The following is an 18155-nucleotide window of genomic DNA, read 5'->3' as shown; positions in this document are numbered from 1 at the left end:
GTCACTTCATTTTAAATAAAAAGGTGTATCCTTTGTTTAATTTTTTTCATTTTTACCGTACTGATCCATGTACTGTATAATATCAAACATAGCAGCTGCCTTTTATTTTATTGCAGGCTACCAGCATGTGGCCATAACCTATGTTTAGTATGTAAATTGTATTTTACTCAGTCACAAGCTTAACACAAATATTCGACCAGTCTTTGGATTATTAATGTCTAATAAAGGTCCCAAAGGTGCCTATATATACACCTCACCTGTTAACCCACCTTAGGTGTTCTTCCGCCTTGTTCAGGATCTATTTTTTCCTCTCCGTCGACTGGCGGATGGATCATTATCCAACCTTAGCGACGATCCGTGAAAACACAGAAAAATAAATCCCAGCTGTTTTTCCACAATGTTGCTCCTTCAAAGGATACAACTTTGGCACAGGTAAGCAAGATTTAAAGAAACAAATCTTTTGTGAGACTAACCTTTGAGTATTTCTGTGTTTCCTACCACCACCTGTTATCTTTTTTCCCGAGGATAAGGTTACAGGTGATGCTCTCCATCACCTGTTGGGGTGTGTTAACCTCTCGCGGAGCAGCAATGTAGCTAGCTGACAGTGTGGCACAAAACGAGCAAACTGGAAGTAACTGTTGTTGTTTGTTTGGGTTTTTTTTTAAGGTTTTGACGAATGTAATGGAAAGCGAAAAACAAAGTACTGAGAGCGAGAGACAGCCTCTACACTGGAGAAGTTGCAAGCTGGTTATAGATCCTGCGCTGACGAACGGGCTGTACAAAGTGTACCGTTATGATGGACAATACTTTAACCTGCCGGTGAGCACCTGTCCGCCTCTCCACATAGGTGATGTCAGCACATGTATTATATCTATTATAATAATAATGATAACGAGGGTCTTCTCTGCCAGGTTGAGGACCTAGGTCTACTTCCTGTGATCACAGTCAGGGATCCGCGCATCTGCCGCCTGTGGAGCAGGTGTATCAAGACTGACTTCGTGGTTCCCAAATTTAAGGTAACTGTTAAAACGACTGTAATAATACAGACATCCTATTTTAAATAATCGTGCTTTAAAAACAACTAATAGCCCATTTCTTGTTTTCCCGTGTGTCTCCAGATTGATGAGTGGTACGTGGCTCCCGTTCCTCCAAAAGAAGTGACATTTTCTAAGCTCAACGACAACGTGAATGAGACTTTCTTGACTGATATGTGCAAAAAATATGGGAACATGGAAGAAGTGGAGATATTTTACAATCCCCCAAACAAGAAGCATTTAGGTATCGCAAAGGTAACATTTGATACAGTAAGGGCTGCAAGAGACGCTGTCCAGCACCTGCATGAGACATCAGTGATGGGAAATATTATTCATGTGGAACTTGATCCAAAGGGTAAACTTTACTTTTTCTCTGTGTGTGTGCTGAGGTGTAAATGTAAGTGTTGAATATGCTGATTAACTAGAATGTGCTCCTCCTCAGGGGAAAATAGAGCTCGATATCTCCAGCTCTTGTTAAGTGGGCTGTATACGCCTTGGACGTTGCCGGTGGGCAGCAGCGAACGGGCTCTTCAGGGCTTAGTTGACAGTTTGCTGGTGAACATTTAAATTTATTAAAAGCTGCTCATAATGATTTGACCCATGAAAAGATTTTATCTTTAATATTTGTATTACAGCTGTTAAATATGAATGTATTTGTTAATTGTTTTCCCCTTTTTTTACTTCATTATCAACATCTTGCAGGGAAGCTCGGCCACACAGCAGCTGGGAAATGTCTGCAGCCCCACCAGCATTGCTACGCCCCTCTCTCTGGACACAGCCTACTCCAGTATTTGTCAAGACACACCTTGCAGCTTTGGGCTTACACCACGTTCTCAGGGAACCCCCCGGACTCCCTGCTTGCCTGCGACTCCTCTCTCCTCCCACGACTCTTGCTATTCCAGTCTTCAGGCGACTCCCGTCCTCCAAGGGGAACCCTCCGCCTATAGTGTTCACAAACCTTTAAGACAAGAGCTTTGCCGTCGTAGACGACAGCACAGGGGACTTAGCCACGTCTCAAATGTTAGCATCATTCTGAAGCAGTTCCAGCCACAGCCACCACATCCCCTCTTAACCAAAACACAAACTAGCAGCCAGCAGCTTGCATTGTGGAGTCCCAGTGCACAAACCTCTTCTAACAATAGTGACGAGGCTCCCTTTAGTCTCACCTCCCCTTTTCAGGAGACTGAAGATGTGGTTAACACAAGTTATGCATCTTCACCTCTGAATGGCAACTCTCGCGACATCCTGACTGTTGATCTCTCAGCTGACCTGCAAACTAGAACAGCTTCTCCATTTGATAACCACCAGCCAGAGGCAGCTGTTTCAAGTCTAGACTCCCGAATTGAAAGTTTGCTGATAAACAGCCAGATCACTGACCCCTTATGCTTTCATGGAAAGACCTCTGAGACCGATCCATCCTCTCAAGAGAGCCCGGCTTCACCTGGCTCACCTCTTAAGGTCTCTTCCTCGGATGACTCACAGTTTTGTACCCCACTGTCTTGTGAATCCCCCACAAGCGGCCACCAGTACTCCCACAATGATGCTGTGGATGAAAATGAGGAGGACGAAACTACTCGAGCTGTTTCATTTCTTACAAGAAGTTCCCAGTCTCCCTGTCCGTCTGATGTTGCTTATTCAGAAAACTTAACACACATAAACAATGAAGAAGATCCAGAGAGGGTCCAGCCATCGTCAGGCCCAAAGGTAATCTATCTGGATATATTGCAGTGATAATAAAGGTAGAATTTACCCTATTGTTACTATGTAAAAATGTTAATGGTGTGATATTAATCAGCCACTCAAATTATTATTGTTTCTGTCTTATTCAGGAACACTGTGCAGCACATCAGGAGAAGAAATCCTCAAATAACAGACAGTTTGAAGCTGTGACACCAGCAGAAGACCTCTCTCTGCCCGATCCTCCATCCGGTTGTTCTTCCAGTTCCACCACTCAGCAACTTACCCTGAAAGCTCTCCCAACTGTTACAGCTGGATTCCCCCAACCCTCAGCACCCCCTTTCCTTTTCCCCATTCCTCGATTTCCCCCCTCTCTTCCACCTGTTCCACCTCGCCTGCCAGATGGCACCATCCCGATCCCTCCTCCAGGATGGATGCCACCTCTGGGCCACAAAGCTGCCATCCACATTCCTCCTCCCCCCATTCCACCTCGTACTCCAATTCCTCCTCCACCAACTTTCCTGAGACCCCCTCCACCTTTGATAGCGCCACCCTCTGTTCCACCTCCTGTGCACATGTTCCCTTTACCCATACAGCCAGGGTGTCCTTTGGATAAGGGGAATCCTCCAAGGCATGGCGGTCCACCGTTGCCATTCCCTCCTCCTCCTCCTCCACCTCTCTGGCCTGCACCTCCTTTTCCAAGGTTTAACCCCTTTGTGCCACCACCACTCTACCCACCTGTGCAGGCAAATCCCCACAAGATCACGACAGAAAAAGTTTTAGATATCCTCATGGATGAACTGAAGTCAATCATAAAGAAGGACATTACACGTAGAATGATTGAAGGGGTCGCTTTCAAGGCATTTGAAGACTGGTGGGAGTGTCAGGAGAAGAAGGCAAAGGTAAAACCTTTTTCACATATTTTATTGTCTCTTATAGTGGGCACATTAACAAAACATTTTGCATGTCTTTTAATGGGAGTAGTTGTTTGGAGCCAGTGGGTCTTATAACTCAGTTGATTCATTTAAGATACAAGAGTCTCCTCTGAAATGTGGAGCGGCAAGAGTGGAAGACAGGAACAAATTCCTAAATCCCCTCAGTAACATTGGTGGGCAGAGCAGAAAACCACCACTGCCATCCTTCAAGGTAATCTGTTTTGGAGAGATTTTTGAAACACAGCTGGTTTTGACTGCCAAGTGATGCCTAAATAAAGAAATTTCCACGCAGGTAAAAAGGAAAAGATCAGACGAGACAGGAAATGACTCCGGTTCTGCTCTCAATCATTCTGGTCAGTGCGATTAATTCAAATTTCAGTGTGTATTAACTTTCTGTGCCAGACTGTCGCTTTAACTGATTCTAACTTGTTGCATTAGAGGTGAAGAAAGGGGACGACATAGTGAGAGCGGCGTCTGAGAGAGGCAAACGCAGACACGCAAGACCACTGGATCTGGACAGTGATGATGATGATGATGGTGATGCTGGGGAAGAAGATAAGATACTTCAAGATGAAGAAGCGATACCAGACAAAGTGAAGGATTTTGTGCTGGATGAGGATGAGCCGCACATCCTGGTAAATGAAGAGACAGAAAAGAAAAAAGAAATAGCAAATAAGAAATTGAGAAAAATGCCGTGAGGTCAATATTTTAGTCTGGTGCCTTTACTTTTTCAGTTGTTAGTCTTAAAATTAAAATTTTAACTAAAAAGTTTAAACTTCTGGAGACAGCATTACATAACTGGTGCTCTGATTAGTCTGACAGAGATGCTCATGGTGATGACGAAGAAGATGATGATGGCAGTAATCATACTGCGGAAGAAAATAGTCCGATGGAGGATCGATGTGACGGAGAGCAGTGCTTAGACAGCGGTATGTTAAAATCTCATACAACACTGAACACTCATTAAAAATCACATATCTTAACATTGAACAGTGTGGCTTCTTTTTCAAATGTAGAGGTTTTTTCAGAGGATAGCGAGCACACGTCGGACTGCGAAACTTCAGATTCGCTCTCCTCGGTGGGCTTTGAGGACACGTTGTCTGACCTTACCACTGAAGGTGAAGACGCCGAGGAGGACAGCGAGGACGCCGGGAGTGAAGAGTGTATAGTTATATCATCAGATGAGGACTCAGTGGAGCACGAGCCCCCTCTTACCCCCTCAGCCCCACTGACCCCTGGTGCTCAGCTGGATCTGGACCAGCAGGGCTGGTCAGAACTGTTCCCAAGGCAGGAAACGGAGGAGGACCAGTACACATCGTGCCACGAAGACAACTGCGACTTCGATGCTATGATGGAGCTCCATACCAGCGACCCCCAGGACCTGCTGCCCCCATCACCTCTAGGACTATCAGGTTACATGTCCTTGTAAAGCAATAGATCTGTTAAGTTAGTGTCATCAGGTTAATCAAAAGTGGTTTAATTGTCACTCATGTAAAAATATCTTGTAATACTCCCTGAATTTCCAGTGTGCTACAAATTAACAGAACTACACAAGAGTAAGTTGTGTATCAGGTTTTCAAATAATTATGTATGAAAATTCCTTGTTAATCTGTATAGCAGTGGAGCCATGCCTTGATATGGAGATGGAAAGCCCTGATTGGACAGTGGAGTCTCCAGAGAACATAAAAAGCCTGAGGCCTCCCACTCCTACTGGCCGTTTGGTGGACAGTGACCCTGACATCCTTTTAAAAAGCAGACCATCATCTCCTGCTGCAGAGGAGGAGGAACGACCACCAACACCAGGCAAGGGAATAGTGGCAGGACTGGAAAGTGAGAATTCAGAGGAAGTCCTCTCCCCAGCAAGCGATGGACTCGCTCAGCCTCCCTCTGATCTCCTCATGGCATCATACCCATTATGCCAGGAGATGCCTAAGACTCCTGGCAGAGATGAAAGAGGTATGTGGACTCATTGTAGCTCAGGCAGAGCTCCTGCAACACCTGGAAGAGGGACCGCAGATTTAGAATTTAGCACAGTGAGCCCGCCCCTTAGCAGCCCACCACTTATCCCACTCTTGCCCAGCAGTCCATACATCACAGCCCCAAAGACTCCAGGAAGAGACATTATCCTGCCCAGAAGATCAATAGTCCACAAAAGGAAATCCAAGGTGGCGGCAACGTCAGTGCCTCTGTCATGTAATAATATTTTCAGAGTTTCCCCCATCACAGTGTCCTCGCCATTCAGCGTCTCTGACTCTTCATGTGACAGTGTTGATGGAAGGGATGTCCAGATCCGTTCAGGTGTGAGAGCAAAGCCTCTACAGGGACTGGAGAACATGCCTGAGCTGTTGGACAAAGAGAAAATCTTACTGAGGCTAAACCGATGGAGGAGGCTGAAGAAGAGAAGGCGGGCCCGTCACTGGGAGAGATCACTTAAAAGAATCAGTCCGTTGTTCTCTCAACGTCGTCCTCACAGGTGGCGTTCACCCTACGAAGAGAGGAAAATCCTTCATAGCATTTGGAAGGACGGCTTGGATGAAGAAGATGTAAGGTTTCTGCAGTGCACCTATGAAAGGCTGCAGGTGCAGGATAATGGCTGTGGGTGGCTCAGTGACACCCTCTGGATGCCTCATCCTCATATCCTTACAGACAGTGTTTTATGTTGAAATGATTCTTTATATTGTGGGAAACAGTTAAGTTGTTTTTAAGTCATACTTAGAATGTTTTTTTGTTTTGTTTTTTCTGATGAAGCTGCTCTTTGCATATTACTCTGCTGTTCACATCCTTAACTGCTGCTCACTGACTAAGGTCCTTACAGAGAAGAATGAGGAGCACAGATCCTGGCAGCCGCACCACAGAACAGGCTCTGCTCGAAGTGAAGGTTTTTACAAAATCAGCAGGAAGGATAAAATGAGGTATCTGCACAACACGCGGCTGGCTGCGGAGCTTCCGTCTACAAGCGCTCAGGTATTAAAGGAGGACAGAAGGTGAGGATTTCTGTGTCCAGTTTAATATTTATCTATTTAATGTTGAGACATTTTTCATCAGGGAACGTGCATTCCAGCCCAGCAACCCACTTCACTGCGAGCTGGGTCTGACTTCAGGTGTGAACAGCGCCGGCTGCTGTCCTCTTTCAGCTGTGACAGTGACCTGGTCAAGTTCAACCAACTCAAGGTTAGCAGGAAGTTAGTGACAATCAGCAGACTACTGTAAAAGCCCAGTTTGAAAGAAGTCTACAGTGGAGTCTAAAACTGAGTTTACCGTTAGGTTTTTATTTGGGCAGACAAGAAATCAGAACATTAGTTCTGCACTCTAAAAAAAGAAAGAAATAATTTCACACTTATTGTATGTTTTTTAACTTTGTTAAGTCTTGAGCCACTTCTCCTTTCTTTATATTTTGCTGGGAATATGGGAAATAGGTGCAGAGATTTATTGAAACATATGCAAACATATATGGAAAGATGAGCACACTGAAAAACAGGATCAACTGAATCTTTTAGGTCCCGTGTCAGGTTCTTGTTGGATTTTTTCCTGTTTCTTCTTTCATCAGTTTTAAATAGTTTAACTTTAAATAAGGTGCAGCTTCTTCTTTTGCACTCTACTGATGGCTGTAGAACCGATGGCAACAAAGTGCCTAAAATACAATTTAAACCAAACAAATAAAAAAAATCCTCTGAAAATGGTCAAGCACAAGGATTGTACTGAAAGTGACTGAAAAACCAGCCAGTATCCAAATAAAAAATTGACTTTACTATTCATTAGCTTTCAAATTCACAAAGCAAAATATAGAGTAATGAGGGTGACTCGAGATTTTTGCACAGCACTGTCTCATTTGAGCGACAGTCCAAACCCGTGCTATATCGTCTGTCAGTTCCGAAGGAAGAGGATTCGTTTCAGCAGGAGTTACATCCACGAGTGGGGCCTGTTTGCCATGGAGCCTATTGCTGCAGACGAGATGGTGATTGAGTATGTGGGCCAAATCATCCGACAGGTAATTCTGATGCAAACTAACATGCACTTTTAAACAAACCCCTTTTCCCCTGATTGTTTCTCTAAATTAGTCCACCGGTCCACTGGGGGCCTCGGGTCGTGCTGGGTGGTTTCCATCCATGCGTGTAGAGTAACTGTGATAAACAACCCTCGCATAGATGGAAAGCCACATCTGTTTTCTTTCTCCTCAGGTCATTGCTGACATGAGGGAGCAGAGATACGAGGAGGAGGGCATTGGAAGCAGCTATTTGTTTCGGGTGGATCAGGACACCATCATTGATGCTACCAAATGTGGGAACTTAGCCAGGTTTATCAACCACAGCTGCAATGTGAGTAAAAACCAGCGGTGCTGTGGTTAGAGATGAAAGTGATTCCACATAAAGTATTCCCATTAAAAGGTTTGTGGGGTTTATTTATTTATTTTTGTCTTACAGCCTAACTGCTACGCAAAGATCATCACAGTGGAGTCTCAGAAGAAGATAGTCATATACTCCCGCCAGCCTATAAACATCAATGAAGAGATTACATATGACTACAAGTTTCCTATTGAGGAAACAAAGATCCCTTGTTTGTGTGGGGCAGACGGCTGCAGAGGCTCCTTGAACTAATCACCTGTTAAGTGGCCTGATTAGGTAAAGAGAAAAAGTGGCAACCTAAACCAGAGGTATCAAAAAGCAATTTTTAATACTGTTCAGCAACTATTCAGCATTTTGGAAGCCGTAGAAGAGCTCATGAAAGAACTGCAGACATGTGGTACTCAGTGAATAATGGTTTAATACTAAGCTGCCATAAACAATATATAAATCAGGACCGGAACAAACACTTGGGACTCACAGAGAGTTATCACAGTTTATGAGAAAAACTAACAAAAACCAAGAGTGGTCTCTTTTAAACAGGAGGGGAAAATCACATTCTAGACTTCATGCTAAATCTCCAACTTCTGTTGACCTCGCCGTCTAAAAGTTAACAAAGTGTATAGTTAAATGTTTTCATTTATGAGAGCTCGGATAACGTTTTGCTTGAGTCAAGCTTGTGTTAATAAAAATGGTTTTCCTGTTGATGTTTTATACAAACTGGAAGCACTGCATTGTGATTTAAAGTGGATGTTGTACTCATGTCATTTTTGCAAGCATCAGGAAAAATGATAAAGACATAAAATGAACAATTAAATGTAAAAAAAACAAAACCAAAAAACAAACATGCAACACATAAAAAAATAAGGAAAACCATAAGTATACGTGCTTTGTGTATTTCTCTGAAGATGAGACATTTTCAGGCATAAGGATGTTTATTAAAGCATTCGTTTTATACTAAGTTGATGGATATAGCATGTTTTCTGAACCCCTAAATTAATGCATCACCCAGTTCACATCTTGTTTAAATCTCCATTTGTTGTCAGAACAGTCAGATTGCCTCTAGCGTGCTGGTCTGCTTCAATAGCCTCAAAAAGAGACTTGAAGTTTCCTGCACCAAAGCCCTGTGGATGAGAACATGTTTTTTTTGTTTAATAACATGTTAAATATACTGTAGAGTACATTTCCACTGCTTGTTTAGCCAGTGGTGCCCTCACCTGGTGATTGTGTCTCTGAATGACTTCCAAGAACACAGTGGGGCGATCCTGGACCGGCTTAGTGAAGATTTGAAGTAGGTAGCCATTGTCATCGTAGTCCACCAAGATCTTTAGTTCCTGGGTAACGGTGAGGACATAAAACAATATTTTGTCAATTTGAAGGGATTTTTTTGGTTAATTATGAAGACAAAATGTGTTTTATGCACCTTTAGTCTTTAAAAAAATATGATTAGAGTGAACTGAGTCAACATGTTCTACGATTTAAAAAAGGCCACTGTGTTTGGCTACGTAAGGATCACAAATCATCACTCTTTCAGCTTTGTTAATTTAGGGTTTTAGCTCTGACCTGCAGGACATCAAGGTCCTCTGAGATTTTGACCTTTGAGTGTTTCAGCTTCTCTCTCAGCTGGTCGTAGTAGGTCTCAGGCACAGACATGAACTCCATCCCGCGCTCCTTCAGGTTACGGATCTGCAAACAAGGTAATTAACATTACAGTTAAGCTGCTGTTATAACTCAGCCTGTTGCAGAGGTAAGCAGGGTGTTTTAGTTGCCATACTGTAGTAATGATATCTGAAGTGTTCATGGCGATATGCTGCACTCCTGGACCTCCATAGTACTCCACATATTCCTGTAAGTCAATAATGTTCTTATTAGTCCACATACCACATGGTTAATGTTTGTTCATTTGAATACTTCAACTCTGGTTTTAATCTGGTAACCCAGATGTTTAATTAAAGTAGATAAACTGTAAGCAACATGCCTGGATTTGAGACTTTCTCTTCCCCATCGCAGGCTCATTGATGGGCATTTTCACGGTCTCCTCGTAGTTTGCCACGACGATTGAGCGCAGGGCGCTGAATTCTGTCTGAAGCTGCTTGTCGTCCACGGACCAGAAGCGGTGAAAGAGAAGGTTTCTCTGATACCTGTTAAATGAAGAAACACAGATTAGGAGCCACTGTGGCACAAATACTCTTGAAGTTGCTCTCATAGTGTCATATGCACAGTAAAGAAACACGTTTCTTCACATGGCAAACAAAAGAAAATACACACACACACACACATATATATATATATATGTATAAATACCCAGCACGCCCCTGCGGGCGGTTTATCCTTCAAGCTCGGGTCCTCTACCAGAGGCCTGGGAGCTTGAGGGTCCTGCGCAGTATCTTAGCTGTTCCCAGGACTGCGCTCTTCTGGACAGAGATCTCCGATGTTATTCCCGGGATCTGCTGGAGCCACTCGCCTAGCTTGGGAGTCACCGCACCTAGTGCTCCGATTACCACGGGGACCACCGTTACCTTCACCCTCCACATCCTCTCGAGCTCTTCTCTGAGCCCTTGGTATTTCTCCAGCTTCTCGTGTTCCTTCTTCCTGATATTGCTGTCATTCGGAACCGCTACATCGATCACTACGGCCGTCTTCTTCTGTTTGTCTACCACCACTATGTCCGGTTGGTTAGCCACCACCATTTTGTCCGTCTGTATCTGGAAGTCCCACAGGATCTTAGCTCGGTCATTCTCCACCACCCTTGGGGGCATCTCCCATTTTGACCTCGGGACTTCCAGGTTATACTCGGCACAGATGTTCCTGTACACTATGCCGGCCACTTGGTTATGGCGTTCCATGTATGCCTTGCCTGCTAGCATCTTGCACCCTGCTGTTATGTGCTGGATTGTCTCTGGGGCATCTTTACACAGCCTGCACCTGGGGTCTTGCCTGGTGTGATAGACCCCAGCCTCTATGGATCTTGTGCTCAGAGCTTGTTCTTGTGCTGCCATGATTAGTGCCTCTGTGCTGTCTTTCAGTCCAGCTTTGTCCAGCCACTGGTAGGATTTCTGGATATCAGCCACCTCCTCTATCTGCCGGTGGTACATACCGTGCAGGGGCCTGTCCTTCCATGATGGTTCCTCGTCTCCCTCCTCTTTCTTGGGTTTCTGCTGCCTGAGGTATTCACTGAGCACTCGGTCAGTTGGGGCCATCTTCCCAATGTATTCTTGGATGTTCGTTGTCTCATCCTGGACTGTGGTGCTGACACTCACCAGTCCCCGGCCCCCTTCCTTCCGCTTAGCGTACAGCCTCAGGGTGCTGGACTTGGGGTGAAACCCTCCATGCATGGTAAGGAGCTTTCTTGTCTTTATGTCAGTGGCTTCTGTCTCCTCCTTTGGCCAGCCTATTACCCCAGCAGGGTACCTGATCACGGGTAGGGCGTACGTGTTGATGGCCCGGATCTTGTTCTTACCATTCAGCTGACTCCTCAGGACTTGCCTGACCCTCTGCAGGTACTTGGTGGTTGCAGCTTTTCTAGCGGCCTCTTCATGGTTCCCATTCGCCTGCGGGATCCCCAAGTACTTGTAACTGTCCTCTATGTCTGCAATGTTGCCTTCTGGTAGTTCAATCCCCTCAGTTCTGACTACCTTCCCTCTCTTTGTTACCATCCGGCTACACTTCTCCAGTCCGAACGACATTCCAATGTCATTGCTGTATAGCCTGGTAGTGTGGATCAGTGAATCGATGTCTCGTTCACTCTTGGCATACAGCTTGATGTCATCCATGTACAGGAGGTGGCTGACAACTGCTCCGTTCCATAGTCGGTATCCGTAGCCAGTCTTGTTAATGATCTCACTGAGGGGGTTCAGGCCTATGCAGAACAGCAGTGGGGACAGAGCATCTCCTTGGTAGATCCCGCACTTGATGGTGACTTGTGCTATGGGCTTGGAGTTGGCCTCTAGTGTTGTACGCCACATCCCCATTGAGTTCCTGATGAAGGCTCTTAGGGTCCCATTGATCTTGTACAATTCTAGGCATTCCAGTATCCAGCTGTGGGGCATTGAGTCATAGGCCTTCTTGTAATCAATCCAGGCAGTGCACAGGTTGGTCAGTCTGGTCTTGCAGTCTCGGCTGATTGTTCTGTCTACCAGTAGCTGGTGTTTTGCGCCTCTGGTATTCTTGCCAATTCCTTTCTGTGTCCCGCTCATGTATTGACCCATGTGCCTGTTCATCTTAGCCGATATGATGCCTGACAGGAGCTTCCATGTAGTACTGAGGCAGGTTATTGGTCGGTAGTTGGAGGGGACCGGTCCCTTCTTGGGGTCCTTGGGGATCAGGACCGTCCGGCCTTCAGTTAGCCATTCCGGGTGTCTCTCGTTAACTAGCAGCTGGTTCATTTGTGCTGCCAGACGCTCGTGGAGTGCAGTCAGCTTCTTCAGCCAGTAGGCGTGAACCATGTCGGGCCCTGGTGCTGTCCAACTCTTCATACTGGAGACCCTTTCTTGGATATCTGCCACTGTGATGGTTACTGGACCCTGTTCAGGGAGGTCGCTGTGGTCTGCCCTCAGATCCTCTAGCCACTGAGCATTGCCGTTATGGGTTGCATCCTTCTCCCATATGCTCTTCCAGTATTGCTCCGTCTCCAGCCTTGGTGGTGCTGTTCTCTTATTGTTCCCTTGCCACTGAGAGTACACCTTTGCTGGTTCTGTGGAGAACAGCTGGTTTATTCTCCTGCCTTCTATCTCTCTGGTGTACCTCCTCAAGCGGCTGGCCAAGGCTGTGAGTCTTTGCTTGGCAGTTTCCAAGGCCTCAGGTATGGACAGCTTGCTGTATTTCTTAGGCACCTTATTTGTCTTACCTTTCTGCAACTCCGTTAGTTGGCTAACCTCCCTCCGTGCTACTTTGATCTTGCCCTCTAGCCTCCTTCTCCATGGAGGGTACTGCCCCTTGTCGCTGTTCAACTTGTAGCCAAGCATCTCACTGATCACTGCTGCCGTATTGTAGATCAGCTTGTTAGTGTCGGTAATCGTGGTTGTAGGTATTGCCCGTAGTGCTGCATTAACATCATCTAGCAGACCTTCTGAGGGTACTTCACGTAATCTTGGTAACCGGCTACGGGGGATCCAGGTTTCAAGCTTGGCCATGATCCTATTTTTCAGGTCAGTTCCTCTCGCACTCAACGATCCTTCTCCTATCGCACTTGGGGCTATGTACCCAATCTCGGGTGGGGGTGATGATATCGCCCCCCTGACCTGGCGTCCTGACTCCTCCTTGCCGTAGCATTTGTGTTGTACCTCGTCAATCTCTAGCTGTGAGAGCAGTCCCTTCTTTCGAATGTTGGAACACTGAGCTACTGAGCTACTATATATATATATATATATATATATATATATATATATATATATATATATATATATATATATATATATATATATATATAAATATAGCCTCATATATTATATTAAAAGAACCAGAGCTGCAAAAGCAATGTACATATTAATGCAATTTACATTTATAGTGATACCCTGGGCTTCATACACCACAGACACCACATTAACTAAATTTGAGGGGTTACATTTTTGGCCTGTAAAAACATCAGTGACTGACATTTTTATGAGCCAGAAAAAAATTGGTTCTTCACATCTGAAAACCGCCAGCCAGTGTAACACGCCTCTTCAGAGGTTAAACCAATGAGCTTGCTCATTTAGAGAACTGCCTTACTTCCAACAATGCAGTAAAAAAAACAAAAAAAACAAAACAAGATCCAGATGTGGAAAGCCCACTTAATGCAAAGTCATGCTGATCCCAAGTCATGCCAAAAAAACTGAGTTATGTAAGAATCAGACACCCTTTAACTCCGCCCCTCATTCACCCTCTGGCTTGTGTTTCTGCAGAACACATGGCAAAAGTTGGCCTTCGAGGATTTTTGCTCGACAAACCCTCTTAGATGTGGATAACTGACGGGGCATATTTTAACCCGAAGCACAATCTTTTTCTAAACCTAACCAACTAAAAACAAGGAAATATTCTAGGAAATATTCAAGCCTCCCTACATCTTCTGCAGTTTTTTTCGTCCCAACACAGAGGCTTTTAGTTGTATTTATATGGTACATTGCTATTTCACACTCTCTACAAGAACTAGCTGCAAGTCCTCACCATTCCACTGCTGAAACCATCTCATCATCTGGTTGGTTTCCTACAACGTGATCGATAAAGTCCAGGTTTCCACTTGGGCTGCACGGAGGGGAAAAACAAACAAATAATTCAGTCAGCTGTGATTCAGACAGAAATACACATTATCAGTTTACAAAAACATCACATCCGGAATAATTTCTGTTTACTCACAGTTTGTCGAGTAAGGGGTCCTTGAACAGAGGAGGATGGAACCCAGGCAGAAACAATCCACTGTATCCTGTCCTCTCCACAAATGTGTGAGTGGTGTCACCATACTGAAGGAAACAAAAGCAAATCCAAAATCCTGGATTTTCTGATGTTTCCAACTTTTTTCATAAATCCCTGAATCATGGTATCTAAAATATTCACTATAAATATACAACACTTACAGTTTGCAGCACAGCCAGCCTGACTTTACCATATTTGTCCTCCAGAGTGTAGGGTTCCTTTATAATGACTGCCCCTCGCGCCCGGGCTTTCTGTTTGGGAAATAATGTTAATTATGGAAGCAATAGCTTTTTCAGTTACTAACATGATGCATCTGTAAAATAAAAGCTGAACCATTACCTGCACGAGAAAGTCACAGTCCTCCACTGTAAATGCAATGTCCTTCACTCCGTCCCCATGCTTAACCAAATGATCCCCCATCTCTGAAAACATGACAAGAACAGACATTTTCTTCAGCTTAAATGAACATATGATTCACAGGTTTCTTAAAACTCTTTTACATTTTTGTGATTTATAATGAATGTGTACTAAAAGGGATTGTTTCGAGTGGGACTTTCACCAAAGCATATCAAGATAATATGTTTTCAACAATTTCTTCTTTCCTTGCTTATTCAAATTGATCATAGGGGTCAGTCATGGCACCGATATTCTTACCACAGACTAGTCTAAATATATTTTATAGACATGGAACTGCAAAAAGTCTGGCAAAAGAAAGAATGCACAAAATAGTATAGTAGTATATATATCTAAAAATGTAACAGAAGTGTAGACATGTTACAAATGAACCTGTTAAAGTCAAAAGTAATTGTGACCACTACAGGAACCCAGCTCCTTATCAGTGCTGTACCTTTGTTTCCAGGATTGAGGGCGGATGAGAACACGTAAATGATCTGTGAAATACAGAGTGAACACATCGACATGATTAAACTCCTGCCTCTGTGCATCTTTAGCTTTCACTTGAGTCTAGGTGTATTTTGTTACAATTAACATCACTCAACAAATCTACACATTGTAAGAAAACATTTTTAGGTGCTTTAAACTGATTTCCCCTCTTGTGGGCTGCGGGCACTGAGTGCTCTTTACCTTGCCTTGTTTGACTACATGTGACACCACTTCACGACTGCCCGTCTCCAAACCTTGGTAAGCCACAGGCTCAAATCCAAGCTTGTTGCAGTAATACGATGCAGCCTGTTGGAGACAAACAAAAACGTGAGCAAAGAGGGAACCGATTCACAGTCTGCTGAAACTGGGCATGTTTGCAGCAGACTGGCTTTAGCGCCATCTCCTGGTGACGAATTTTGATGGTGTTTGTGCAGCAGGGGTTCTGGGAGGTGGGAAAATGAGTGTTCTGTGTGCTGCGTTCCCTCCACCTCTTTGGATGACCAATAAAACAGCTAAAAGAAAAGTAGAAAGCTGGAACTAACTTACCTGCTTTGCATTTCCAACCCAGAATGTTAAGTGATCAAAGCAGAGGAATCTGCCCTGCTCATGCTGAAGACAAAAAGAAATAACAAAAATCAGTCACATATGCAAGTTTAAAAAAAAATCTAATAATACCAAAACCAGCTTGCAGTCAATGATTAAATCATCTCTGCAGTGCAACACACACGAATCAGTTATTTACCTTCTCGCCTTTGTCTGTGTATGTTGTCTGCAATTAAAAGTAACACACCAAAACTTACTACTTACAGAAAAAGAACTGCTTTTTTGGCATAACCAATATTATCTCCATGCAAACGCAAATTCTCAGAGCGACCTGAGATAGGAGAAAGAAGCCATTTGAGAGGATTCATCAGCGAAGAGCAACTCACCATCTTTGCTGGAGGTGATGAGACCTGACAGTCCGAATGAAATCTGTGGCGAACGTCTGAATTTAAAAGCCGGGCAGGAAGTGTTTAAACCCACTCCCACCAATGGGGTGGAGAGATTGGAGGAGGAGAGCGTGCTGATGCTTTGTGCACTTTTGCTGTTATGCAATGATTACTTGGGGGAAAAATCCCTTCAAAACTTTAAAGATGTCATTAAAAGAAACAAAAACAAAACTCATTATCACCTTATTCACTGACTGATGCTGCTCAGTATGAGAGACGACGGCTAGACCCATCCAGAGATGTGCAGAAAATGTAATTTTGCTTGTGTTGTGAGTTGCTCTGTATGAGAATGCGTTTTTGCATCCAAACATTATTCTTCAAAAAAGGAAACACAAAAACGAATTGTCCACACAGGTTTTGAATTACAACTGCATTTTTTTAGGACAAGAAGGACCTAGGAACATATGTTAGTGTTTAGCGGCAAGAGGAGGCTCACGCATCCCGAACTCTCATTGGCTCAAAGGGTTTATGCTGAGTGAACCCTCATGTGCTTGAAAATACCCTCAACCCCCCATCCCATCAATCATCCTCCTTCACGTGCAGTTTTCTACTGATCTTAAAACTATTTCATTATCATTAAAAATCTAATTGACCCGAACTCAGTCGTGGTGCATGTAATGTTTTCACAGAAGGTGCAAATGATCTCAGAGCAAATGGGACCTGCATAGGAATGAGTCAGACTGTGCAAGTTTATTATATGACAATGTTCATCACAAAAGAAAAGAAAAGATAATGAAAAAATAGAGGATGTTTTAATGAGATTAAAGACTCCATATGATACAAATCGACGGGCCTCAGTGTGAAGAGCAGACAAAACAGCTCTTAAAGGCAGAACCAATCGCATTCAAGTATCCTGCATCAAATCTAAAGGATCCTGCTGAAAGAACTACAAATGCGGTGCATGTATGATAGATCCTGTCAGTTATCCCTAAATCCTGCACTGCATCCAGATGAGCTGTTGAGCCTGTGACCCCGAGCACAAACAGCACAGCTGAGGTTTCTCTGCACTAAACATCAACTAAATGGCCCAAAGAAGCAAAGAGCAACCTGTCAATGCAAAAAAGCTACATTCAGAGTGTGTATAGTACACAGACGTGCACACAAGCACTATAATTAAATGCATGTCATCCTCGTGTATTTCACAGAGGAACATATCTAGTCTAATCGTCTGTCAAACAGCAGATTTGTTAGTCATCTGTTGAAGCTCTATTTTCCAGTAACGGCTCACTAATCACTAATGAGAAACTCAAAGCCAGCCCTCAGTGTTCCAGCTGTCCCCGAAGATCGTTGTTTTTCATGCTGTTACCAAGAGGCTTAATGTTGTCAAGGGATGCAGCGACACACATGCAGACCAAGGAACATAACACGCGTGATCAAATAATTGTAGCTGCATTACACAACTACTACTATTGCATGATTTAATAGTGTGACATGGGAGGGGTAGAGTATGTGCTGTTCAACCGAGTTGCGCTCCTCGAATTATTATAGTAGCTCAGTTCAAAGGAGGCGGACAAGCCTGAAAATAACAATGAGTGATTCTTTCTCTGAGAAAAATCCAGAAATACTGGTGAACAGTGAACAACAGGAGCAACAGGAGCAACCACAGAACAATGCTGCTGCAGCAGAGGAGCATGCCTGTTCTCTCAATCCAGATGATAAGTGTTTGGAGGACAATGCACCTGCAGAAAAGGAGTCGCAAGGAAAGATGCAGTCTGTTTTCCAACAGGTACGTCACCAGATCAGATCACAAGTGGGTGTGCGACTCCCAAAGAGCAGCATACTGGAGCTAGTGCAAAAAGTCAAAGAAATGGAGCTCGCACAGGTGAGCGTCGAAGCTGATGGTGAGGAGGCGAGTGGTGAAGAGGGAAAACAAGTGCTGAAACATGAGCGCAAAAATGAGATCTGTCT

General features: G+C 44.1%; 2 protein-coding genes across 2 annotated transcripts; one reads left to right on the top strand and one right to left on the bottom strand.

Moving 5' to 3' along the window:
- The first annotated feature begins 681 nt into the window (after positions 1 to 681).
- Positions 682 to 8241, top strand: LOC146620966 (histone-lysine N-methyltransferase SETD1B-A-like). The gene is made up of 17 exons (XM_085368017.1): positions 682 to 819; positions 912 to 1016; positions 1119 to 1389; positions 1477 to 1589; positions 1737 to 2738; positions 2864 to 3613; positions 3741 to 3857; positions 3939 to 3999; positions 4085 to 4281; positions 4461 to 4575; positions 4663 to 5058; positions 5264 to 6280; positions 6444 to 6610; positions 6692 to 6817; positions 7515 to 7634; positions 7825 to 7962; positions 8068 to 8241. Exons 1-17 carry the CDS (start codon positions 682 to 684, stop codon positions 8239 to 8241), a joined length of 5007 nt encoding a protein of 1668 aa, XP_085224143.1.
- Positions 8242 to 8999: 758 nt separating this feature from the next.
- Positions 9000 to 16687, bottom strand: hpdb (4-hydroxyphenylpyruvate dioxygenase b). The gene is made up of 15 exons (XM_085367724.1): positions 16684 to 16687; positions 16188 to 16243; positions 16001 to 16027; positions 15805 to 15867; positions 15460 to 15564; positions 15224 to 15266; positions 14716 to 14798; positions 14538 to 14627; positions 14320 to 14423; positions 14131 to 14208; positions 9965 to 10127; positions 9761 to 9832; positions 9550 to 9672; positions 9204 to 9320; positions 9000 to 9110 (listed from the first exon to the last, which is right to left on the bottom strand). Exons 1-15 carry the CDS (start codon positions 16685 to 16687, stop codon positions 9000 to 9002), a joined length of 1239 nt encoding a protein of 412 aa, XP_085223850.1.
- Between the last annotated feature and the right edge of the window lie 1468 nt (positions 16688 to 18155).

Source organism: Diplotaxodon limnothrissa, linkage group LG12 (genome assembly GCF_057381915.1).
Source record: "Diplotaxodon limnothrissa isolate DT_005_m linkage group LG12, D_limnothrissa_male_GT1.1, whole genome shotgun sequence".
NCBI lineage: Eukaryota > Metazoa > Chordata > Actinopteri > Cichliformes > Cichlidae > Diplotaxodon > Diplotaxodon limnothrissa.
Note: the sequence above shows the minus strand (reverse complement) of the source record. Positions and strands in the feature narration are given on the sequence as shown.

What these genes read in the sequence shown, in the direction of transcription:
- hpdb (XM_085367724.1), bottom strand. An exon ending in GGGTTGGAAATGCAAAGCAG is followed by an intron (nt 15,565 to 15,804) that starts GTAAGTTAGTTC and finishes TGTCTCCAACAG; the next exon opens with GCTGCATCGTATTACTGCAA. An exon ending in TTCAGAGACACAATCACCAG is followed by an intron (nt 9,111 to 9,203) that starts GTGAGGGCACCA and finishes TCTCATCCACAG; the next exon opens with GGCTTTGGTGCAGGAAACTT.
- LOC146620966 (XM_085368017.1), top strand. Translation starts at nt 682, where the DNA reads ATGGAAAGCGAAAAACAAAGTACTGAGAGCGAGAGACAGCCTCTACAC. An exon ending in TCAAGTTCAACCAACTCAAG is followed by an intron (nt 6,818 to 7,514) that starts GTTAGCAGGAAG and finishes ATCGTCTGTCAG; the next exon opens with TTCCGAAGGAAGAGGATTCG. An exon ending in TTATCAACCACAGCTGCAAT is followed by an intron (nt 7,963 to 8,067) that starts GTGAGTAAAAAC and finishes TTTGTCTTACAG; the next exon opens with CCTAACTGCTACGCAAAGAT.